Source organism: Typopeltis vanoorti, chromosome 19 (assembly GCF_054136105.1).
Source record: "Typopeltis vanoorti isolate ZY-2024b chromosome 19, IOZ_Tvanoo_1.0, whole genome shotgun sequence".
NCBI classification, from domain to species: Eukaryota; Metazoa; Arthropoda; class Arachnida; order Uropygi; family Thelyphonidae; genus Typopeltis; species Typopeltis vanoorti.
In genome coordinates this window covers 43197964-43223891 of record NC_143567.1, presented here as the reverse complement: position 1 = coordinate 43223891, position 25928 = coordinate 43197964, and the positions used below count along the sequence as shown (strand labels likewise).

General features: G+C 34.9%; 1 protein-coding gene, 1 long non-coding RNA gene and 1 other non-coding gene across 3 annotated transcripts in view; 2 read left to right on the top strand and 1 right to left on the bottom strand.

Moving 5' to 3' along the window:
- The window catches only part of LOC150096048 (uncharacterized), a 209951-nt gene extending 194480 nt beyond the window's left edge, over positions 1-15471 (top strand). The window contains exon 5 of the long non-coding RNA XR_016549883.1: positions 12389-15471. This is a non-coding gene — a long non-coding RNA (uncharacterized LOC150096048). The remainder of the gene's footprint in view (positions 1-12388) is intronic.
- Positions 15472-15608: 137 nt separating this feature from the next.
- LOC150096047 (uncharacterized) lies at positions 15609-17589 on the bottom strand. Its single transcript, XM_090409455.1, has 2 exons — positions 17416-17589; positions 15609-16182 (listed from the first exon to the last, which is right to left on the bottom strand). The coding sequence occupies exons 1-2, from the start codon at positions 17560-17562 to the stop codon at positions 16147-16149; spliced, it is 183 nt and encodes a 60-aa protein (XP_090265581.1). The 5' UTR covers positions 17563-17589; the 3' UTR covers positions 15609-16146.
- A 282-nt stretch (positions 17590-17871) lies between these two features.
- LOC150096046 (signal recognition particle RNA) lies at positions 17872-18169 on the top strand. Its single transcript, XR_016549994.1, has one exon.
- The last annotated feature ends 7759 nt before the right edge of the window (positions 18170-25928 follow it).

Here is a 25928-nt window from a genome sequence, read left to right as displayed (position 1 = left end):
TGACTCTTCTTTGCAGCTTTTTATTATCCGTTTGGAACCCAGGAGACCAAATCTACGCATAGGCAGTGGTGTCTTAACAAGTTTGAGCGCCCCTGGGCTAAAATAATTTGGCGCCTGTATTGAGCAATAATTAAATAATACATATAATTAATTACATGTATTATTTAATACATATATGGATGAATGGTCCATTAGCCCAATGGATAAAGAGGCCCTGCGCATAGGCCATGCACAGTAGTATCAAGACCTTGTAAAGAGACAAAATGACGTTCACATCCTTGTATGATAATGTTCATTTCAACATCGTAATTATCCTCTGAATTGTATTTGCAATTTTTGTCGTGCAATCTTCGAAGTACAACTTTATATCCACCATAACTCCAAGATCGTTGGCCTCGTCAGCTACTCCAATCATAATCCTACCAAAATAATATGTTGTTGAATATCGCATCATGCCAAAATGCATAACTTAGCACTTACTAACATTGAATTGAGAGCCATTATCGCACTTCTAGCCTATTCAAATCACACTGAAAATGCTATGTCCATTGCGAGTTCTGCTCAGTCAAGAAGTAACAGAATTCAAAGGACAGGAGTAAGCAAGTTCTGCTTCAATCAAGCAAAAAATTAAACTATAAAAGATTACTGCTTGGAAAAAAGTCAACGGACACCATAATGTGAGGTACAAATAACAAAGATAGCGCACGCCTTAATAAGATGTAGGACCTCCTTTCGTTGCGACGACTGCAGTAATTCTACGAGGCATACTTTCCACAAGCGTATGATTGCGATTAATAGAAATTTTGGATCATTCTCCTTGTAGGCATGTAATGAGTACTGGAACTATTGTAGGGTAGACGTCTCATGACTTCACCTGACCCTCCAGTTCACATATGTTCAATAGGGTTGAGATCAGCGCCCTCTGGAGGCCACCACTCACGTGTGGTACGTTCATGTGACAAACTGCAGTTACAGTAGTAGCTTTATGACAGTGCATTGGTCAGCAAGACAATAGTTATTTTCGGAGAAACGCCACAAAGTACGAAGCATTGCATTGTCCAGAATGTTCAGATATCTCTCACAATGTTCATGGCGCTACAAACAGAGATCCGAGGCCAAACCAGGAAAAATAGGACCATACATTACACAGTTACCTCAGAATTTCACAGTTGGGGAATACAAACTCTGGTAAGAGACGTTCACAAAGCATCCTTTTCCCACAGACATCCATCCCTCTGCTCAGTAGAGGGTGTAGCATGATTCATCGCTCCATAACACAGCTTTTCATGTTTCTGCATCCCACTGTACACGCCTTTTTGTACCACTAAAGACGACAGTGCTTGTTGGTTCGGGTAATATGGGATTTGCATATTGCGGTCTTATCATGGAAACTCATGTTGTTTGCCTCGATTCTGAATGCTTCTGTGCAGAATCGTGTTCCAGTCGATGCCCAGAACTCCGGATTCAATGTACTGTATCGGCAACGAATAGCAGTTTTTACATATTATCCATCGTGGCACCGTACGTTTACGTTCGGTAGTATGGTGACTGTGGATAGCACTTGCAGTTGAATCCCTGCACTTCCATCTCAGTATGGTATCACTGATTTTTTACCTGAGATGGCCCAATTTGTCAACAAGTTGCCGAACAGATAGGCCTGCATGGCATCCTATCACAATGCCTCTTTCAAAGTCTGTCAGTTCCCTTCTCGCAGCCTTTTTACCAGGTCACAGTGAGGAGCATCATATTCTTCCAATTTATGCCACTACAAACACGTGATTCGTTATACGGTACGATGCATTTTGCTCATGTATTTCTAGGACAAATTATTAATGTCTCTATGCTCCAGGGAATTCCTATAAGTTTCCGCGGAATGCAGTCTAATAAACATTGCAATAAATAATACACATGAAACATTATTATCTGCATGTTTTTGCTATTCAGCGAAACTTTTGGAACAGCGCCATCTTCTGGACATAGTTGATTTCAGTTAATAGGAAAGAAAACATGACAATAACTGTTGAAGTGCTGTATTTGCAAAATGTTTTGGTTATTGTAGAACTCACGAGCAGCTTATACTGTATATCAGTGTTATTATATGATAAGAAAAACGACGCTTATAACGCCAATAATAAGAAAATAAACTAAAAAAATAAACTAAAATTCCTATAAAGGAATTTTATTTTTATTTTAACATTGCAATAAATAATACACATGAAACATTATTATCTGCATGTTTTTGCAGCGAAACTTTTGGAACAGCGCCATCTTCTGGACATAGTTGATTTCAGTTAATGGGAAAGAAAACATCACAATAAAGGAATTTTATTTTTATTAATGTTAAAGAAACGAATAACATTTTTATGATAGAAATTTTCAGTGTTTAACATATGAGAGAGAGAGAGAGAATTATTTATTTCTGTGGACTGAAGGAGTCAGAATATTTTTTGGAGCATTTAGTGAATGCGATTTATTATTAGAAGTATTTTGCTGTGATATCATAAATAAAACAATACTAACACAATGAGGTATTTATGAATGGCATTCAAGAAATTTTACTTGCTCTTCACCAACTGGAAGCACTCTTTTTATTTTATTTTTTAATAGCATAACTAATAAATAAAATGATTCAGTTGCCTCGGTAGTGTTAAGGTTTCGACTTCTAAGGAATTCTTATTATTAAATACCAGATGGCGCCACAAAACATATTTTTTAAAAAAATTGAATGACATAAACCGAGAGTAAAGGAAAAAGGTTTAATGGTATCACATGACTAGTTTCGGCTTTTTACAGCCTTCTTCAGGTGTTTTCATATAAGAAAAGAAAAAAACATTAAACATTGAAGATAAAAAGCTGTGAACAGCGCAGGAAAGTCACTATACATATTTAACGTGAAAACGTTGTATTCAAAGCTGTTCCTTCGTTGGCCACATTGTTTGGTGAGTGCGTGCGTATAGCATCTCGTGAGCGCCAGTATGTGATCACAGTAGAATGACAGTCTGGGAGGTTGTAGCTTAAATTATTATTTAAATGTACAGGGCTGAGGATGATTTCTCTAGATTGAACAATTTTTCTCTCCAATTCGTCATGGCAACGAAAAATGTTGTTAGATCTATCCCAAAGGATTGTATGAGTATGGTTTTGATCATCAGAATTGGCAGAAAAAAAAGGATATGGCTGAATAAAGCACTGGCACGTGTTCTCTTGTAAGTGCTGTCCTTCCTGTGCTCCTCCGTACGCAATTCAATAGACTTATCCGTCTGGCCAAAGTAAGGAATGTCTCAGTCATACCATATCTTGTATACACTGGGATATTTTAGATTGGGATGGCTAGGCTTTGGACGGCTCACTAGAGAGCGAATCTTGGGAAGCGGAGTGAATAAAATTCTAATGTTATATTTTTTGAGAACCTTGGCTAATTTTTGAGAGACTGAGCTTATGTATCGTATAGATATATTGCCTTTAACATTATTCATTTCTTTAGTATGGCGACTAGGAGGATTAAAAAGGTACCTTTTTGAGATTAATCATTCAGTCTGAAAGTAGATCTAAGAAAATTGATTTTTTTTTTGAAGTTCATCTGGGTCGTCAAGAAGAGAGCGACCTCTATGTCCTAAAGTAGAAATAATTCCAAGTTTCTGAGGAGGGATATGATGGGACTGACTATGGAGATATCTATTGGTGTGTGTAAGTTTTCTGTACATCGAAATTTTAAGTTTTTCAGAAGAACGGGTCAGGTTCACGTTCAGGAAAGGCAGGGAACCATTAGTTTCAAACTCAGTCATGAATTAGATATTTGGGTGTTGACTATTAAGATGTTCAAGGAAACCCAGGAGAGAATCATGTCCATGGCTCTAAATGAGGAAAATATCGTCCACATATCGTTTTCAAATTCTAGGTGCTAAAGAATAGGAAGAGATGGCTTTAACTTCAAAATCTTCCAGATAAATGTTGGCAAGTACAGGAGATAAAGGAATACCCATTGCTAGACCATGATTTTGCTTGTATATGGTGTCCTGAAATCTAAAGTATCCAGACTTGATGCAATGAGTAAGTAAGGCTAACATTTTTTTAGATAACTTATCTTTGAGTAGTCAGGACTTCGTCTGTAGGAACATTTGTAAACAAGGATACTATGTCAAAGCTAGCCATGATGTCATTTTCTTGAACAGTAATATCTTTAATGTATGATACAAAATCCGTAGAGTTGTTAATAAAAGACAAAAACTTGCCAGAAAAACATTTAAGGTATTTTGCGAGATATTTTGAAAGGTTTGATGTTGGTGAATCAATGCCTTCAACAATGGGACGAAGTGGGGTATTTTCCTTGTGGATCTTGGGAACTCCATATATGCGTGGCATGAGCGGATGGAGAGAGCGAAGAGAAAGGCTAATGTTTCTAGACAGTTCAGAAGTTGTTTTTAATAAACTGTTGGTACGATTTTGAAGTTCATGAGTGGATCTCTCTCAAGAATTGAGTAAGCATCACTCTTTAGTAATTCAAGCATCTTATTTTTATAATCTTCAAAGTTAAGCACAACTGTGGCAATGCCTTCAACAATGGGACGAAATTGCCTCTATCTACGGGAAGGATAAGTATATTTCTGTTATTTTTAAAACTCTTAAAAGCTTGTCGTTCCTAAGAAGTGATGTTATTTGTGGGTGGTTTGGCATTGTTAATGATAAAGATGGATTCAATACGGAGAAGTTTTGCATCTTGTGAAGGGAGGAAGGAAACAGCCTTTTCTCTCTTGGTGAGGAGTGATTCTCTTGGGATAGATTTTGGAGAAGGAATAAAATTTAAACCCTTGCTGAGGATACTTTACGGTCTCTTTAGTCCCTAACCATATGGTTAGGAACCGCGAGATGGCGGCACCTGTAGAGTCGTCTCTCTTCACTGCATGCCACTTAACTAGTGATAGCCTTGGGCCAGCTATCTCTGATTGGGTATTAGTGGAGATTGAACTGCCTACTCAGTCTCCAAAAGTTAAATAGGGCTAAAAACGGCCTCGCCTACTCCCTATATATACGGGAATAAAAAGGCGTTAGCTGATTTTTTTTAAAATATTTCTTTATGTATTTATACTCGTGGACCTCCAACAATGAGTCTTTGACTCCATGGAGGTTTTTTTATAATAATAATAATAATAATAATAATAATAATTTACCCATTTATGCATTATATAATTGGATCATTACATTATATAATGGCTGGGACAACATGGAGCAGCCCATTCAATAAGTTGAACCCAATTCTTTTGGCTGGGCGTGGCAACTTGCTCCTGTAATCCAGCTACTTCAAGGCCTGAACTGGAGGATGGTTTGAGGTTGGGAGCTCTGCACCTTTTCGTCCTATGTTGATCGGGTATCCGTACCAAGCAAGGCATCGTTATGGTGACCTCAGGGGAACCCAGGCTGGGGTTCAAATCCTGCCGTGGGCATAGATGTTTGTGATTGTCTGTGAAAATGCTAGTGGTGGTAGTGGGCAGTAGATGGCATTGGTGTAGATGAATGCCGTTTGCTACTATTAGTGGATTGAGTGGTGAAGGTGTAGAGTAGGGGGTCCTCCCTCATTGAGTCTTTGGACTCCTTGGAGGTGTACTGTAATAATGGTAATAGTAATAATTATGTGATACATAACTGTATTACATACACGTAATACAGTTGTGTATATTACCTCAAGAAATGATTGACAGATAATAACAAAATAAAAGTACAAATGATTATAAAGCATTGATTCCATCCATCTGTTCGTTGGACATCAAGAGATGCTATATGATTACTCAGATGCTCAATGATGTGCCACATCAGTCCTTGCCAGGTGGTTCTATTATATGCTTTTCCGGATGCTTCAACTCTCTGAAGATCAGTCATTCCAGACACACCATTCATCCATTTCATTGATGGTCCACCCCTTTCTTTTTTTCGAAGAACTTTACCTTCTAATAGTTTTGAGAAGACCTTCTTCCATCCTTTCAATGTGTCAAAAGTATTTCAACTTTCTTCTGTTAATATCCTTAAGGAGGAGCTTTAAAATTCTACCAATCCTTTCTAGCACCCATCCATTTGTCTGCCTTTCAGTGTATGATATTATCAACAGCCTTCCATAACACCGCATCTCAAAGCAGCCATCATTTTCCTATCAGACTTCTTTGGGTTCCAAGTACTCATCCAGAATTTGCTGTTGGAAAAACAGCTACATCAGAATCCTCAACTTTGTTCCTGTGGAGATAGATTCATCCTTCCAGATTTAGGCAGGTCTTTGCCTGTTTTAGTCATTCCGCTACTCTTCTTCTGACATCTTCTGAACAGCAAATCTTCACATTAATAATGGATCCCAGGTACTCGAACTTGCTGACTTCATCAATTCTTTCTCCATTGAGGTACACTTGTTTCTTAGGAGCTTCACTGTATGTATTTCCTTTGGGAACCACAATCTTTCTCTTGTTAGGATTGAGCTGAAGTCCTCTGTTCTTATTGATTCTAGTGATTCCTTGTCATTACAAAGGAGTACTGTATCATCAACATACTTCAGATTACTGATCAATATGTGACCTGTCCTAATTCTTGTCTTAAGCTCATCCAAAGCTACATGCATGATGTCCTCAGCATAGATACTAAACAGGTGAGGAGAAAGTAGGCATCCTTGCCTAATTCTCTTGCCAACCTGAACCATATCAGTTAATTCAACACCTGTTCTTACCATGGTTTCTTGTTCACTGTGCAAGTTAGTTATCGACCTGATAGTGTGTTGAGTAAAACTCATTAGTTTCATTACTTCTCACAGTTTCACATGTGCAAAGTCAAGAGCTTTAGAGTTGTCTATGAAATACAGTACCATAGGGAGTCCAAATTTTTATGCTTTTCTATGATCTGTCTAAGCAATGAATCTGATCTCTAGTACTCTTACCTTTCCTAAAACCCTGCTTGTTCCTCAGGCATCTCTGCCTCAACTTTGGCCTCAATCCCATTTAGAATGATCTTTAATAAAATATTGCTTGCATGAGAGATTAAACTAATAGTTCTATAGTCCTTGCAATCCTCCATATCTTCCTTCTTGTGTAGTGGTATGAAAACCAACTAATTCCAGTCTAGGCCATGATCTATGAAGCACTCTAATCTTTTCATTCTCTGTGGCCTTTAATTAACTTTGCTAGGATTTCATCTGCACCCAGGGCCTTATTGATATTAAACTATTTAACTGCTCTTTCAGCCTCATGCGCAAACGGAGGAGGTTCCAAATCGAAATTTTCCTGGTGAGAGAGTCCTTCCAAATTTTCCTTCTTCTCTCTGCTGTAATTTCTCACAGTATTCTTTCCATCTGGTTTTGATTTTCAGTTCTTCTGTTATACTGCTCCATTCTTGTCTTTGATGGTATTCAATTTGGGTTTAAACTTGTGTTTTAGGTCATGAACTAAATGAAACATCTTTTTATAATTGTGCCTCCTCATCTGGAACTCTATCTCTTCACATTTCTTAGTATAAAAATTTTCCTTACCCTACCTGATGGCTCTTCTGACTTCTCTATGTAATTTCTTATGTTCTTCAGTCACTGTGTCTGTTTCTCCTACAGCCTTCTTTTGATTAGATGCAATGTTGAATCTGATATTCATGGATCTCTTGGTCTTCTAACCAGGCCAAGATACTTCTTGGCTGTATCCTGTAGTATAACCTTGACTTCTTCCCAATGCATTTCAGGTGAGTTCTCCTGACTAATCTCCAAAAGATTATCCAAATGTGTTGATGTTTTTTCTGTGAACCCACTAGGAATTACTCTGACATCCAGTCTAGTGGGACGCACCTGACTTGGAAGGTTTCAGAGTCTTACTGTTACTTTGGCTCTTACAAACTGATGATCAGTATCACAGTTTGCTCCAGGACAAGTATGCACATCAGAGATGCTTGTCTTCCACTGTTGGCGAGCAAGGATATAATCACTCTGAGATCTTGACCTATCAATGTTAGATGTCCAAGTATAGGTCTGTCGTGGGTGTTTCTGGAAGCAGGTATTGATAATAGCTAATGTTAGCATGGGCAAATTCCAACAGTCTTTCACCATGGATGTTACTTTCACTCAGACCAAACATGCCACACTTAGGCCTAACTCTCATACTTTTTCCCACTTTTGCATTAAATTCTCCTAAGATGTAAAATATATCTCTTCTTGGTAGGCAGTCCAAAACAGTCTGTAAGTTTCCACAGAATTCCTCATGCTCTTCATCAGGCCTATTTGTGGGATGCACAAACTAGCACAATTGACACATTGGTAGGATGAGCCTCATGTCTAACAAAGTATCCTGTCATTAATGGAATTATAACTAAGAAGGGCTCTTGCCTGAAGTATTTTCAGTATCATAGACAATATCAAGAGCACCAGTCTGTAGACCCTGTACTTTCCATGTGCCTATACAAAGATCCCATACCTTCTGTATTCCTCATTCACAATATCACTGACTTTTTGGAGACTAATATATTTCTCAAACAGGACCCTCTGCTCTTTGGAAGTTTGTTTTTATAGGACCCTCTGCCTAAGCCCTGAACGTAACTCTGATTATTCTGCACAACTGATGATACAGCATGAGATGTATTACAAGGTACAACTGTATTAGCATTTTGAAGTGAAGCCACTGCAAGAAAAAAAGAAAAGTGGCAGGAGATTGCAGAGGCCCTTTCCACATATCTCAGAGGTTTTGGTCCCACTTCATCCCATTCTGGGGGAGGTGGGTTGAGTCTACTCAGTGAGACAAATACCTAGGAGAGAAAGTAGACCCCCACTGCATAAGACAAAATAAAAATAGCAAAATAGGAAAGATTCACCCTTCAAAAGCTTCAAGAATAGTTTGGAGAACATAAGTTCTTCCAATGTTGCCCTTCTCAGCACAGTACCAAGACATCTGAAACATAGTGAGAGCAGCAACTGTCTGCAGAAATCACCCTCAAGTCTGTGCCCTTTCCTTTATATCATGTCCAAAATAAAAGTTGATGCCAACTTGTCCATTCACATCACTCATTTTGAAAACTGCAGAACATAGTAACCAGTTGAGCAATTAAACCATACTTACATGAAAATCCTTCAAGCTATATTGTTGGCACCTATGATTAACTTACACTGAAGTAATCCATGAGTTGTACTATCAACCATATGCATGTGGCAGTCCAGGAAATTTTATGTAGCACATCATATAGTTATCCCTTTAATATAGTAATGATACCATGTACATTTTTAAATTACTATATTAAATTTACTATGTAAATTTAATATAGTAATGATACCATGTGTGTGCGCGTGCATGCACGCGCACACACACCTCCAGAGCAACCAGTGGTGTGCCCCAGAATCCTGGGGCACACCACTGGTTGCTCTCCTTTTTTTATTCTTGCGTTCCCTGCTGTTTAACTTGTTTGTATATGATATATCATGTGGACTGACTGGAGATCTTCAGTTGTTTGCTAATGCAAAGTCGGGAAGAATTATATGTAACATTGCTGATGTAAATTCCCTTCAGAAAATTTGAATAGACTTTATACTTGGAAAAAGGGGTGGGAGTTGCAGTTTTAATATCAATAAGTGCAAGGTGTTGCATTTTGGAGTGCAGAAATATAAGGCTGTGTACTATATCGATGGTGCCATACTGCAGGAAGTGAATGAGATTAGAAAATTTGGAGTGGTGGTTGACAGAAGACCGAAGTTTAGAGGCAGGCCCATTCCGTACTGGGGTGCAAAGGACCCGGGCGGCATAATCGAACACGTTCATAAAAAATAGGGAATAAATAATACACTGAACTGTTTGTGGAATGGGGAGGCACAAAAATTTTCACCAAGGCAGCGCAAACCCATGGAACGGTCCTGTTTAAAGGACATATTTCTAATGTTGCAAAGGCTGCACATCGTAGTGCTGCTATGATAAGCACTCTAACATACAGGAATAAGGAAGTGGTTGTTTCACTGTATAAAGCACTGTTGGACTATTGTGCTCAAATCTGGTCACCTGGCATTCAGTGTTATATGGTGTGGCCATTGGAGAGGGTCCAGAGACAAGTGACTAGGACAATATCAGGACTTTGGAAATGAAATAATGAAAAAATGTGGATTGCAGAGCTTGGTGGATAAGATGAATGAGGTGATATTGTCCTAGTCACTTGGAATCATATAAGTTAGTGAGAGGATTTTATTGGATTAATCCAGACAAGATTATAAAAAGAGTAGAAGACAAGAGGGGAAAAACCAGAGGTCATCCCTGGAAGTGTGGTGAAGAGGAGGTGTAAAGAGTACATTTTTTTACATGGAGAATTGTTAGTGAATGGAACGCATTACCAGAATGTGTTGTGTTGTTAATGCAAGGGGTGTTAAGGATTTTAAGATTTGATATGATAAATGTTGTCAGTTGAATGAACCTCCCATGATGAGTCTGCTGACTCCATGGAGGGTGTAATAACAATAATAATATCCAGTGGACATAATTCTGCCATAAAACCTTTTTTTTTTAGTAATTTTGTTATAATGACTGAATTTGTAGTTTGCTATAATGAAAGACAACTGTCGCTAATATTAGCATGCAGTCAAGTGATTGACTGAATAATATTTTTTATGGAATCCCACCTGTGAAAGGCTGTAAACTTATTATAAATTAGCATTATAGGTGAGTTTATGATGAAGCAATCTACAAATCTTGCTCTAGAGACCAAACATGGAACTTTGAAGCCACCAGTGCTCCATATAATTGTGACAGCAGATACATTTATGTTCTTTAAGATGGATGCTGGCAAATTTTCCACTTGTCCATAAATACAACTTGCAAGAGCAAGAAACTTTGTATATATGTTTTCAAATTCCCATATACCCTTTGTATAGGGGGGTTTGAAAGGCTCAAACCTGTGAAATGGTTTCAACGGTATGATAAATAATAATACGCTGCAATTTTTGTGGCACATGCATTCAGTCATGCAATATACACATTGTGTAATATTCAATATATCTGAAGGATTATGTGTGTTTTTGCACATACTTCATAAAAGGCTTTTAACCTCTTATGAGGTGACAGCAACTATTAAAATAGTTGACATTGGCTGAACTCTTATGAAGGAAGATCACTTCTCAATGAGTTTGAGTTTTTTGAACTAAAACCTAGGGCCAGCATATTATGCCTGTTAATTGCATGTATTCTTCTTCTGGTCAGTTTGCCTGTTTTAAAGGATAAAACCTGAGTTTCCAGGAGAAAAAATCCTGCCCATCCCCATATGAGATTAGCTAATTCATCTCCACTTGAAAAGATTTTATAAAAGTTCCTCATATTCTGAACAGGATTTGAACCCAAGTCTTTCCAACCAAAGGTCCTCTTCATGTACATAAGCATGATCAACTTTCAAATTAAAATACTAAGTTCCTTATCATAAACATCAATTCCAGGCAATGAGCCAAGGGTTATTCTTTTGGTTTAACTAATTGGAAGATGAGCCAAAAAATATATTTTTTGACTCATATTTGGTTTGCTAAGTAGGCAAACCAAATATGCAGTTTCAAATTTTAAACATCAAGATCTGACAAACTGTTAACACAAGTTGTCTCATAATGCATTACTCAGATGATACAAAATATACCCCCATGAATCTATGCTGTCCTGGCTCATCTAGTGGAGACAGTCATCCCACTTTCCAGCCAATAGGTTTGGGGTTCAAATCCCACTGTGGCATGAAGGTTTGCAAATGTTTTCAGATAGATGATTTTCATCACTGTAAAACCAACACTTGGCTTATTGGCAGCTTGTAAAAAAACTTCATGTTTGTGTCTCTATCTACAGCACAAACATGAAGTTTGTGTCTCTTAGCCCACCCCAGCATTAATATATGCTATATATGCTATATTAAAATCTTTAGTGAGCAAGATTCTCATAAATGCACACACCCACTATACTTACAATGATCTTTCAATTATTCAGTCTGACAAATTGATTTGCTGGTCATTTAACTGAGGTATGGTTATGGTTTCATTGGTCTATCCACCAGCTGTTTTATTAGTTCTGCTAAGAAACTGGTACTTTTGAACTGAAAGTAAGTTACCTGAACTTGTATGGAGTAGTCAGATTTTTCCCTCTCAGAAACCTAGGTTTTTCTCTCCACAAAACAGGTCATAGAATGTATATAACTGAAGATATACCATATCTTAGTTATTTTGGCAATAAAGTCAACTATTCCACCCCAACAAAAGTGACTAGGCAGAAATCTATAATGCTGTTATTTGTATATATACTGTGTTTGAAATATGTAAATTTTTAATCATTGTATAAATAATGATTAATGAATGTTTAAATTAGGTTCTCATTCTAATATTAATTGTAAGTTTGGAACTAAACTGTAAATGTGTGCTGACCATCATTTGCCCTTGTTACAGTTTTGGAAGAAACTGAAAGAAGGATAATGGCCAATTCAGCAGAGCACTACTCGCAAAAGCCTGTAAAACAAGCAATAAAACTAAAATTGAATGTCTGTGAGAAGGGGATCACTAGTCAGATTGCCATCGTCTCTCATCTCTGATGATAATCATTAGTTTGGTTAAATAGCGCAATACAAAGCACTTGTACTGAAACATCTGAGTCCACGGTCACTTTTGGAACTTTTAACTTCATGATGCAAGCCCTGTAAAACAAATATTTATTACCCCTTCCCTTTTAATAAAGTCAAATGTAAAGCTGACCACTTTATGTTCTTGACTTAATATGTTTTCCCTTTAACTGTATTAAGTAAGAAGTTAATTTTTTAATATTATATTATAGTAATTATATATCAGTACAGTTTCTTATTTTGTGACTTAAAAGGTAATTATATTTTAAAGAATAATGATCATGCAGGTCATATGAGACATACTGGAGTACTGTGATGTTCATGACAAGAAAAATTAGATACAACAATCTGTTATTAATGCATGCATTTGAAGCCAGTTTCACCTTAATAATATAGTAATCTATTTGGTTTCACTTGAAAATAAAGGTTTGGGAAATGTTATTTTCTGTTATGGATCAGCTTCGGTATCTGATGACCAACAGCTTTTTCTTATTGGGCAGGTCTTTCAAGACCATGAAGATTTTATATTATATTCATGAAAACGGCTTTCTTCAGCTCTTCCATGATGTTGGAATGCAACTGCTCACTTTGCTTTGAGATTGCTTTACTTTACATATCAGTTTAGTGAAAACCTAAGGAGACATGAAAAAAGTATGGTTAACTTCAGATGTAACTTTCTTTCCTTTTCACAGTGTTATGATAATGGTTAATACTTACAAAGTCACTTACTACTTTTGATTTTGTTTTGATACAAAATCAGACAGTTGAAAACATGCTAAGGAAATACAATGCAGTAAACAGCACCAACTATTAGCAGATGGCTGCTAGTAGTAATGTTTTCTAACCAGTGAAATGCTAAATAGTTGTTCAATAAACTGAGAGCTTATGCAAATATAATTATTAGCAAGGTGGACTCATCTTTTTTTTTACATGAAATAGCTGTTGAAACGTATCTGAGAATACTACTAAACCCATTTACTTAAAAAAAAAAAAATTCATTCCGTTCTACACGAAAGCATATTAACTAAACACGCAATTAACTTGAAGTAAAGCAATTCAACAGGCGTGACTCTTTCCTATGAGGCATTTAATACTATCAAGAATTTCTATTAGTCGGCTTAAGGCTTTAAATCAGTGTTTCTCAACGTGGGGCAATTTGAATATTTTGGGAGGCAATTAGAAAATGTACATGTACATATTTATGTTATACTTTTTCAGAACTTGGGTGACTATTATGCTAGAGGGGGTTGGCATCAAAATCTTTGAGACATTGTGGTGGGGCATCAAGATCTTTGAGACGTTGAAGTGGGGCATGATCCAAAAAATGTTGAAAAATACTGCTCTAAATAGAAGGCATGCCTACATGTGCCATTCTTCTTCTTCTAGTTTTGTAGGTTAAAGCTCATATCATTTATCAGTAAAAAGAAGTAGCTGTATAATGTTCATAAGCATTTATTTTGCATAGAATTCGTAAAGAAAAGACTTCCCATGTCCTTTATTATTGGTTGTACTGCTTTATATGTATATTTTTTCATTGCATAATTAAATATTAGAGATTTTGATAAAATACTGTTATTAATTTTAGAAATTCTGCATTGTCTAAATCCGTACTTTAAAATATGGAACTGATATTAGACGATGGATGCTTGAACAATTTAAAACAACTTCTATGCTAAGAAATAAACTCTTAACGAAAAAAGAAAATACTGTATATATGAAAAAATAAGAATAATTTATGAGATGTTTTTATTGATTAAAAACCATTATTTAAACAATTCTTGGAAAAATTGAAGTTATTTTTTATTTAATAGTATTAATAATTCCCAATTGCTGGCTAATTTTCATTAGCAAGTTTCATATCTAGCAAAATTGGTTATAAAAACTCTAAAAATGCTTTAAGAACAAATATTTAGTTATTTGGTGATTGTTTAAGTTTTATTAAATTTTATATGTTAAAAAACTTTAATATTTGAATGCACTTTGTTATTAAGCATAATAACATAAATCATTGCTTCCGTAGCGCAATTGGAAGAACAGCGGTACATTGCGCCCTTCGATTGGAATAGGCCTAAGTTCGATTCTCGTCGCGACGGGAATCTTTATCTGGACGATTTCAATCGAAGGTGAGTTAGCCGATCTCATACAGAGGTAGCAGGGTTTTTTCTCCTGGAAACTCAGGTTTTTCATCCTGCATACAGACAAATCGGCACTTCAGAACACACGCAATTTACAGACATAGAATACCAATTGTGGTGGAGGTGGGTGGTAGATGGCGTTGATGGAGATGATCCATAGTAGAGGTTCGGTGTAGTGGTTGAGACAGTTGTATCAGTTGAGAAAGTTGTAGGTGTCCTCCCGCGATGAGTCTTTGGAATCCTTGGAGGTGTCAGGAATAATAATAATAATAATAAATCTATTCTAGAGAGAAAAGTTTTATTTTCTATAATAATTCACCACCTTTTAAAATCATGGAACATTTTTTATAAATAATTGCTGGCATAAAGGAATTTTGCACATTACTTTTAAGAAAATCAAAAGACTACAATATGAATTTGAAAAAAGTAAATATTTATCAATAAATTTCTGTTCAAATTGCCTTCTTTTGCACTTATATTATTTAAATTTCATGCCTTACAATACAAAACCAAACAAAAAAAAAAAAGATGTAATATTACAAAATCAATATAAAACTGACATGGATCAACAGCAAATGTATGGATGATTTTGCTAAAATTATCATACTTTAAAAGCACCCTCCCAATGTGGAAAACATCTTTGATAAACTTTTTTAATCAAGTGTAATAACTATGTATGAAATGGGTGCATATTTTCTAAGTAATAAATACAACAATACTATAGCAAAGATTCTTTCATAAAATATCTGGAACATAATCACAAATATATATATATACATTCCACATGATTATTATTAAACAAACACCATGGCCACATGGTGTTTGTTTAATAATAATAAAACTTCTGTTATATACACGATAGTTATATAAATATATATATATATATAAACCTCTAAGTTATATACACATTATACATATATACATGTAATAAAACTTCTATGTTATATATATATACAATTCTAAGTAATACATACAACAATACTATAGCAAAGATTCTTTCACAAAATATGTAGAACATAAACACATAAATATATACATTCCATATGGTTAATATTAAATAAACAACATGGCCCCATCTAATAAAACTTCTATGTTATATATATATGACAGTTAGCTTCATTAGACCATTTATGTCCTGCTGACTCATGTTGTAAAGATTGTAACTGTTCTGGTGATAAAAATGTCTTAATTCTTTCAAGTTGCATGGTGGCTGATTTTAAATCTAGTTTTAGTTTCACTGTTTCCAACTGCTGTTCGATAATTTTCTTTTGTAGAGCTTCAGTACGATTAAGTTGAGTGCATGATGGTACTATTTTATTTGTTTCTGTTATGTGTGGTTCTTCCCTATTGAAACTATCACTATTTAAGGCATTGTGTTGTTGTTAAATAGCCTGGTTTAGTGAAGAATTTGGATCATCAAAAAGTGTTGGAATGGCATTTGACTTTAGTTTCTTCAGATTATCTCAAACTGGCTTTCTTCAAAATGAACCTAAATAAAGAAAAATATATTTTAGTTTCTTTTGTTTAATTTGTTTTATCATATTCTCAACTAAATAGAATATTGTTACTTGAAAAATTGTATTATTTCTGGACATGGACTAACATTTTGATTTTTAAACAAGAGCAACAAGTTACATTTCAAGATTTATTTGGGGAATATTTCATTTTATGTAATTTCTGAAATTAAAGGAGTATATGTAATCAAAACATAAGACATGGTTAAACAGTATACTGATATACAGAGAAAAAGTACTGCTAGCTCAATGAAAATTACCAATATAAATGAATTGACTGGATACATCAATTGTGAATATCATTGTAAGTGGTGGCTGGTTTATGTTCTCTCAGAATGATATAATCACGTAATCACAAGAAAGATATTTATTTAACCAAATATTTCGGTCTGGAAATAGCAGACCATCGTCGGTTGTATTACAAGAACAGTTTAAAAAATATACAAGCTAGAGTATTCTAGCTTGTATATTTTTTAAACTGTTCTTGTAATACCACCGACGATGGTCTGCTATTTCCAGACCGAAATATTTGGTTAAATAAATATCTTTCTTGTGATTACGTGATTATATCATTCAGTCTTATGTCGCAAGTATCCTTAAAACAATATGTTCTCTCAGTCCTTAGTGTTTGTGAAAGTATTAAATTTCATATTTATTTTGTATTTACTTTGAACTTGTTTCTTTTTATTAATATGATATGTATGTTTATATTTTGTGATTTTTCTGTTTTGTATGGTCGGATAAATAAATAAACATAAATATCATATCATATATATATCACATTATACTATTCAGTATATATCACGACATATATGACATATATAATATGTACTGATATATATCATTTCATTTTAAGTCTGTTTATTATTCTTTGTATAATGTAAAAAGTTAGTTTGATATCATTTCATATATCTCGTGTTATATACATCACATTAGATATCATTTTATATTATATTTATCAATAGGATATTAAGATGTCCAGAAATCATTTCAGATAGTTTTGATAGGGAGCATTATTTAAAAATTAAATAATGCTCCCTATTATAAAAAAATACTATAATAAAAAACCACGTGTGTTTAAGTTTCCAATTACAATCGAATCGCATTCATTTTTTTTTAGAATTAGTTAAACGATTGGATAATTATTAAATTATTTCATTTTATCACTAGGTTTATAATTCTCGTTATATGCTCAATTCAATACTCACTTCACACAGTCTAGAACAATCTGTTGCCTTCCATCCATCACGACAATAATTCTGTAGCAATATTGCTGTTCTATCCGGATTTCTTGGAAATCGATAGAGTCCTTTAGAATCTCTGTTTGTACAATTTGGAACAGAACAACCTCCCATTTCGCTATAAAGTCGAAAAATATCAAGGGCTCGAACGAGGTGCTACTCTGGCGGAAAGTAGGCGTACCTTCTCTTTAGAGTCTTAGTATCGCCATAGCAATTTCTGACGTCAGAAAACGTCACTTTATAATTATTACTAAACTCGTAGTAGTATCACATACATTTTTTAAATGGCAATATTAATAAATTGCTGACAAAATACGTGATTAAGAAACACCAACTTTATATTTCTGTTTAATCGAAAACAAAAACGTTGTTACGATAATAACTCAGAAAGGCTTATAAGTCTGAATTGGAACACTACTTTCGGCTGGGAGTGGCGGCGTGCTCCTGTAATCCAGCTACTTGGAGGCCTGAACTGGAGGACGGTTTGAGGTTGGGAGCTCTGCTCCTTGTCGTCCTATGTTGATCGGGTGTCCGCACTAAGCACGGCGTCGATATGGTGACCTCGGGGGAGCCCAGGGTCACCAGGTTGACTAAGGAGGAGCGAACCGGCTCAGGGCGGAAACGCAGCAGGCAAAAGCTCCCGCGTCGTGTAGTAGTGGGATCGCGCCTGTGAATAGACGGCATGGAGCAGCCCATCCGATAAAGTCGAACCCAGTTCTTTTGCATTTTTTACCTTCCATTAATTCTTTTTTTTTCTTTCTTTCTTTTATAATTTAAGTACATTTTCTCGTAAAACTTAACCATAAAACACAACATCCATTATCTTAGATACACTTGGTGCCATCTATGAATAAGTAGAGAAACCTCTGCTTATAAATGAGTCAATGTAATAATATTAATATTAATAGCTTATCTACAATACTAAGTACATATACATGCAAATAATAAAGTCAAAGAATGAGAAATTCTGATACTTTCATTATACTGCACTTTCTAAAAATATACATGCTGATGGCATGTAATTCTCACAAGCTAGAGCCGCTTTTTAAATTTTTTTTTTTATTATCATTATCAGTGATAATCATAAGGAACTAAAAATATTAGCTTAATCAGGGATGTAGCAGTAAATTTTTAACACCTGGCTTCCTTAAAAAATATAATAATACTATCAAAAATTTTTTTTAAAAAGTTGAGCAGTATAGGATTCATTCAGTTTTTAAACTTGTAGTGGGCTGCATTAAATGTCCAAGTCATGTGATGTCGTTTATTTACATAGATTCCACACGGATGTAGAATTGTAGCATTATCATCGAATGTTTCAAAGAGTTCATAACTAGAAAGAAAAATCTGAAAATCCAGTAGAAAAGCGGTTCTTAAACTGTGAGTCTCGATCCCTCAGGATGTCACAGTAACAGTAAACATTGATAAGCATGAGTAAATTAAATCTTTATTATAGAACTGTCGAAATTATTATACACTACAACCTTTCATTCTAACTTTTCTTATTTTTATCTGCATATGTAAAGTTCGTAAACTATAAAAATTTGATTATATTATATTAAATATAAATGTATGTGTAAGCGCTTTTTTGCAACGAACATGTCATGTTCGTTATTTCTCTTTCTCATTTTATTTCAAGCTGCTTACAAACTGACACTATACTAGAGTGTTTTAAAAAAAAAGCAAAAGAACTGCCAGGAGTCACTAATAATTTCTTATTATTAAAATTTAGCGGATAAAATAAGTTTAAGGAGTGTGCAATACGAGAACATTAATCTTTATTCGCTTGCCCACTAGTTGCTTATTTTGATGTAATTTTGTTTTTACTATGCGACTTTTTTCTTGTTCTTTAAATTATCGGTCAATTTATTTTAAAATAGTTTAAGTTCCGCAACTGTAATTTTATATTCTTTTCTATAATCGGTTTTTCAACTTCGTACAAACAAAGTTTGGCATTGATTAAAACACCACAGTTATATAGCACAATTATCATTGTACTATAAAATACATTATCACACAGGAATATTGTAGTATACTACGTTTACCTTAGGATAATTTCCGATCGAGCCATTGTTCAGTTCGATTAGTAAGTTATGGTTTCTGCCTGAGAGATCATATATTCTGAGCACTTGTCCTTTATTTTTATTTTATTTTATATAAAATAAAAATAAAAATTTTTATTTTATATAAAATAGATATCGTGGTAAAATGTGAAATACCCCTAAAAGTGCAGTTTTTATTCTAGAGTTGGGATGGTGTTTTGTCTAGGAGCTAGGGAGAGGCGATCCATCACGGGCGACACTTGGAACTTTTTTGAACCTTTGCAGCTAATTCTAAAATACAGTTTCGAGAACTCATTCCCAAAGATTGTAATACTACTGCGAATTTTCTTCACAATTGCTGTAAGTGTTGCTAATTGTGACAGGAGTTTTTCTAAATAAAATTGATTAAGAATTACCTACATTACTATGAAATAGACTTTGCCAATGTAATCGACGATTCTGCTAACATAAAAGCAAGTAAAATAATATTTTAGAATGTTGAAATTAAAGTTTTACTTCAAAAATAAACATAGTGTTTTAATTTATTTCCCTATACGTCATTTTGACTTTTTGTAGTATTTTTGGTGTGTATTGAATGGGGCGGCAAAAGCTCCAGCTACACCATTGGCTGAGAGGCTCAACTTTTCCAGATATTTCGTAAATGTTCTTGCTTCATAAATGACATTGCTCCAGCGCTCTTATGACAATTGGAACTATTTTTGCTGTCTTGTTCCAAAGTCGTTGAATTTCAATCTCCAGGTCCGTTTATTGAAATTGTTATACAACCTTTCATTCTACCTTTTCTTAATTTAGGGAATACCCTAAATTAAACTAAACAATACCCTACTCCTATCTACAGTTTCTTTTTTTTTTATATAGATACATATCTACTGTATTTATATACAGTATATAAATACTTAAATAATTATGATTTAGTAAATATAATTATTAAATAAAATGATATTATTATCATTCGTTCGATACCGCGGTTATTACAAGAGTTCTAAGGATCTTTTGCTCTTACAAAAAAAAAAAAAAAAAATAATAATAATAATAATAAAAGGAAAAGAAGCAAAACCATTTGATTTTGCTTTGGAAAGAAATGAGAATCAAACTATTAAAGCTCTTATGGGTTCATGGAGAAGTATGATATGACAGATTGAGTCTTTTTTTTTTTTTTTGAGTCTTTAGACTCCATGGAGGTGCCCGTACAATAGCAACAATAATAAGTACACTTTATTTGGGAGAAGACTCGCTTATCCTTCTACAAATAAGAAATTGTCCTCGTTCTTACCATTTTTCTAATTAAAATAGATTATATTTCGAATCTATACATAAAAACAAAACAAAAGTAGCAACAACAACAACAACAACAATAATAATAATTTAAATTAAGGGGATATTAAATCCAACATTGTTTTAAAACCGAATAAGAAACTCAACGATTGGAATCAGAGAGTTTCATGCCGAATATAGTAAACTATAAAAGTATCGGTGATTACTAGCGTGAGCTAATGCAAGTAGTCCTAGTACGTAGTACAATCTCGGGCAACTCGCAGCAAAGGTGGTAAAGTTCTGATCGCTATTTTTGGTATTTTCCATAATGTAAAAACACATTTCCTAGGAAATGTATGCTGTCATTACATTATGGTGGGAGGTCACTACCCAGACCGGCTTCAGCCTTTTTTGAGGCTTCATCAGTGAGTTGCTAGGCCAAATAGATACCAAAGGATATAGCGAAAAGAACTTATATTCTGCTATACGAGTTGTCAAAAAGGTGCAACCATTAAGTTACTTAAATATAAAGAGCCAATAGCCAATATCGCCGAAATGAAGCCTATTGGCTCTTTATATTTCGTGTGGTGGCCAAATTTTTTTAATTTTTTTTTATTTAGTTAGCGACGTCCAGGCGATAACGCGTGATCGGCCGTTTGGTGAGAACTCGCATCACGCGATATCGCTTGATTGGCAATGAACATGTTAATTTAAATAATCTTTTTATCGCCGAAATGAAGCCTATTGGCTCTTTATATTTAAGTAATAATAATAAAACATGATTTTAGTATTGCTACCGTAATTTGAAAACACAATACTGAAAATGAGAAAAATATGCACGGAGAAAAAAAAAACTTGGAATGGTCAGTTTTTATAAATGACAATGGTCTAGTGGAGTCGATCTCAAGACTAATTAGTACAAGTGGAGGTCCAACACGATTCTAGATAAGTGGGCATAATGTTTTGTTCATAAGTTTATAATGTAATAGGTATAATATATATTTGTACAGTGTGGATATGATGCTATCATTCCAGTTCTTTAATATGAAAGCCAGACGAATCATTTTGCTGATTCTAAGTAAGCCCTGATACCTTGTCTGGGCTCCAACTTCATAGGCTCATACGAAGAAGAAGGAACGTTGCGCTGAAAAAAAAACAAAAAAACATCGCCATTATTCCCTGGTTAAATTCCATGATCAACAATCCCACAGTTTTCGTGCAATGGATTTGCACAAGGCAGGACAACTTGCATTCACCACAAGCATCTAATCCCATGGCTGTATTTGTTTTGAGGTTCTGCAATATTTTAAGCATCTCCATTTCTTCAACCTCCATTCATCTATCAGTCAATGTCACCACATAGAAGATAGTATACCAGTGGCGGCCGGTGAAAATTTTGAGCATATACACAAAAAAAAAAAAAAAAAAAAAAACCTTTTTCCCCTAATCAGTAACGAATTTATTAATAAATAAATTTACATATTAAAATTAAAAATTGCTTTATTTAAAATATTTCATCCTCACCACGAACAAACACCAATAGTAAAAGTTTCGTATTAATAACAATGACAAGTGCAAACGAATATCGGCGTTAGATGCAGTGCATTTGTTTCGTGTAACGATAATTGAAAAAATATTATTCTTTTCATATTTTCAACATTTACATTCGTCATAATCCAGCCTTGTATCTATAATAAATAGATAATTATATGTTATTTTAACAAAATAAAATAAGATTTACAAAAAATAGTTCACCATGCACACGCACCAATAATAAACGTTTCATATCTCGCAGAAATAAGGTGCGTAATCATACTAAAAATACACTGCCGTTTGAGCAGTTACAGTTGGGAGTGACATAACGTGCAATGACAAGAACAAACGAATATCGGCGTTAGATCGCAGTGCATTTGTTTCGTAATCTAAAGCGTTAATCGAACAATTCCAATTATTAACTATTCAATCAATGTCAAAACATAAGCTGTAACCTTTAACATGTTGTAATGCATTTATATAATGTTATCAACTATCAACTTTACTGACATAAGAGGTGAAGCAAAAGCTTTTCATATTCCCCTCTAACTTGAGAGAAACTGAGTGGAGAAAGTTTATGAGCTAATTGCTTGCCCTGAGTGGGTGAGGAGATTAGTCCTCAGTGTTGAAGTTCAGGATAGCTTTAGGTCTTTAATGTTTGAAATAATCCATTGCGTCATAATCTGCAGCCAGTTGGATCAGTTTGTTAGGGTGCACAGATGCTTTTGAAAAGAATTTGATTGCTATAGTCTGCATGCAATGTAAATATAGGGGACATTTGTGTCCCGATGTAGCTGGACAGTTCGTATGAACCATAGGCGCGCCCAGGATCATTCTGAGACATTTCTTCTGAATACGTTGTAATTTGAGAACATTAGCATTTGAAGTATGACTCTAGGCCGGTGAAGCGTAGATGAGTATTGGACAAACCATCAGTTTGTATATATATATATATATATATATATATAAGAAGTTTGATTCTGGTGCTCAGCTTACTGGTTCTGTTTATTAGTGGGGAGAGCTGGGCTATGGTTTTTGATGTGTTTGCACAGTCTTGATATGGGAGCTGAAAGTCAATTTACTGTCTAATATTACACCAAGATATTTGATCTGTTTTCCACCGAATTTTATTATTGAAAAGGAGAATATCTTCTTTAGGAAGCACTGATCTTCTAGAGAATAGGACGGCTATGCTCTTCAGAGGATTCACTTGGAGACATTTGTTCGATTAGCAGTAGGTTCTCTTGCAGTTTCTTGATGGCTAGGTGAGGCTTTAAAGATCTGGCCAATATCGCTGTATCATCAGCATGTAGAGATTTAATTGAAGATAATGGATTGTGCGGTATATCATTCAAGTATAAGGAGAATAGGATGGGTGCTAGTAAGGATCCTTGTGGAACTCCAGCCAAGATGCGTTTTTGTGTCGAGACTACCCCACACATCCTGACTTGCATGTGCCTATCATAGAGGTATGCATTTATAAGATGAATGATTCCGATTGGTACACCAGATGATATCAGTTTGTATAGCAAACCATAATGCCAAACCTTGTCAAATGCACTGGCTATGTCATGGAAAACAGCCCCAGTGCATTGACGACAGTTAAAACTCGTGATGATGTGTTCCACTAATCTGTGTATTTGTTGCATGGTGCTATGCGATAATGTTGTAAGCATTGTTATTTATAAACAAAATTTAATTTTTTCATTTTTTCCTTGGGGTGCTGCAGTGTCGCAGTGCTTCTGTACGGTATACTGTGCCAAAATTAATACTTTTAGTGGGACATGTGCATCGACATTATAAAGTAACTTTACAGCTTATACATGTAGCAAAAATTACGGAGAATTTTATTTTAAAACTCCAATATATTTCATCTAACATTAAGGGGACTTTGTCAGGGAAACAGACCGTCAACTCATCAAAAACATGAATTCCAGTAATGAGTAATAATTCATGCCCATATTAGCCCGTGTCTTGGTCGCACTTGAAGTACATGATATTACACTATTAGAGTTTAAAAGAACATTGTAAAGAGTTGCATAGATTAAAAAAAAAAAAACACTCATGAACAGCTAGGAGTAACCAATAACTAAAACTTGGATATTGGCAAGCAGTATGATCAGTTCAAGTTCGAACGATTTCGTAAAATTTTACGTTTATAAGAACAGACGATAGAAATTGAACTTGCTGGAATGAAGAAATTTAGTCTAAAGAACTCTGTGTCTAGTGCGAGTACTATGCGAACAACGCCAGACTTGTTGTATTCTAAAAATCGAATATACTCTTGGTGTTCTTCAGTTCTAATCATTGTAGAATGGCCAGTCTGTCCAAAATAACAAAGATGCACGAGCAGGGTGCTTGATAGACACCTGGTAAGGAATTAAGTAGTAAAAGGCTGTATTTACAGTTTTCCCGAGGCAGGAGGGGGACCCAATTTCATTGTTTGGGTCTTTAAATTGGTCCTAATTTTTCGGAGCCTCCAGCTGATCAACATGTTCATATATGGTGCTATGCTCATGTCTTGAATTTGGTGATAACTGAAACAATAAAATGTTGCTTGCCTGCAGTTTCTTTTTTCGATTATTATTATTATTACTTGATCTCCAGGAAGTCCAAAGACTCAGAGGGAGGGCACCTACTCTACAACTATCATCCACCAACTATAACAAACCGCAACTACTACCATCATCTACACCAATGCCATCTACCGCTCACCACCATTAATATTTTCATAGACAATCACAAACATCCATGCCTACAGCAGTATTCAAACCTGCAGCCTTTTGGCTAGAGAGTGGATACGCATACCGCTCGGCTAACCAGGCCAGCTCCAAAATTTACTCCAGAATTTAGCAACTTTTGTGAAACATCATACACGAGAATGACTGTATGGAAAGAAGTTTTTGAAAAACATCTAGAACAAGAAAAAATGAAACGATTAATGCTAATCTGTGAGAAAAGACGATCAAGAAAATCCAATGCAGCAACAACTATATTTGGATGCTTTGATGATGCCACTGTCAGTACTTTTGTAAATCTATTGACATACTTATCAATGATACAAGTTTCAGACAAGTTTGATGCAAAGACAAAACAAGAAGCAAAGTCTTCTAAAGTTTGAAACAATATTGACAGCATTTACTTACATGTGTATATATATATATATATATATATATATTTGAAACTACAGCTCCATTATCAAGTTATTTACAGACAAGTGGTTTAGATATGTTTACTGCATGGAGTTTAATAGATTCAGCTACAACAAAGTTGAAGCAACAGACGAGAACATGTCATAACGTTCACAGCAAGGTATTGGAATTCGTAAATAAATGTAATGACAAGATTTCAGTTGAATATGGATGAAAATCAGACATTGTAAAGAGCAATGTCTTCACAAGCCAGTTAAGAGGCAGAGGAGCTTATAGATGAAGGAAATTCCTCAGAAATCTCTAGCTGATTTTTGAGAAAATATGTTTAACCTAATAATGGACCTCATTGTCCTCTCACTAGATTCACGCTTTGCACAACACAAAAAGTTGTATATAGATTTATCCTGCTTGGACCCAGCAAAGTTTAAAACTATTGTGGAAAGCCTTGAAGATGAAGCATTGGAACGTATTATTAAGC

Bases quoted from the DNA above. Each gene is read 5' to 3' on its own strand.
- LOC150096047 (XM_090409455.1), bottom strand. From the start codon at position 17,562: ATGGGAGGTTGTTCTGTTCCAAATTGTACAAACAGAGATTCTAAAGGA. The intron at 16,183-17,415 runs GTGAGTATTGAA...TTCTTTATTTAG, and splicing joins ATTGTTCTAGACTGTGTGAA to GTTCATTTTGAAGAAAGCCA.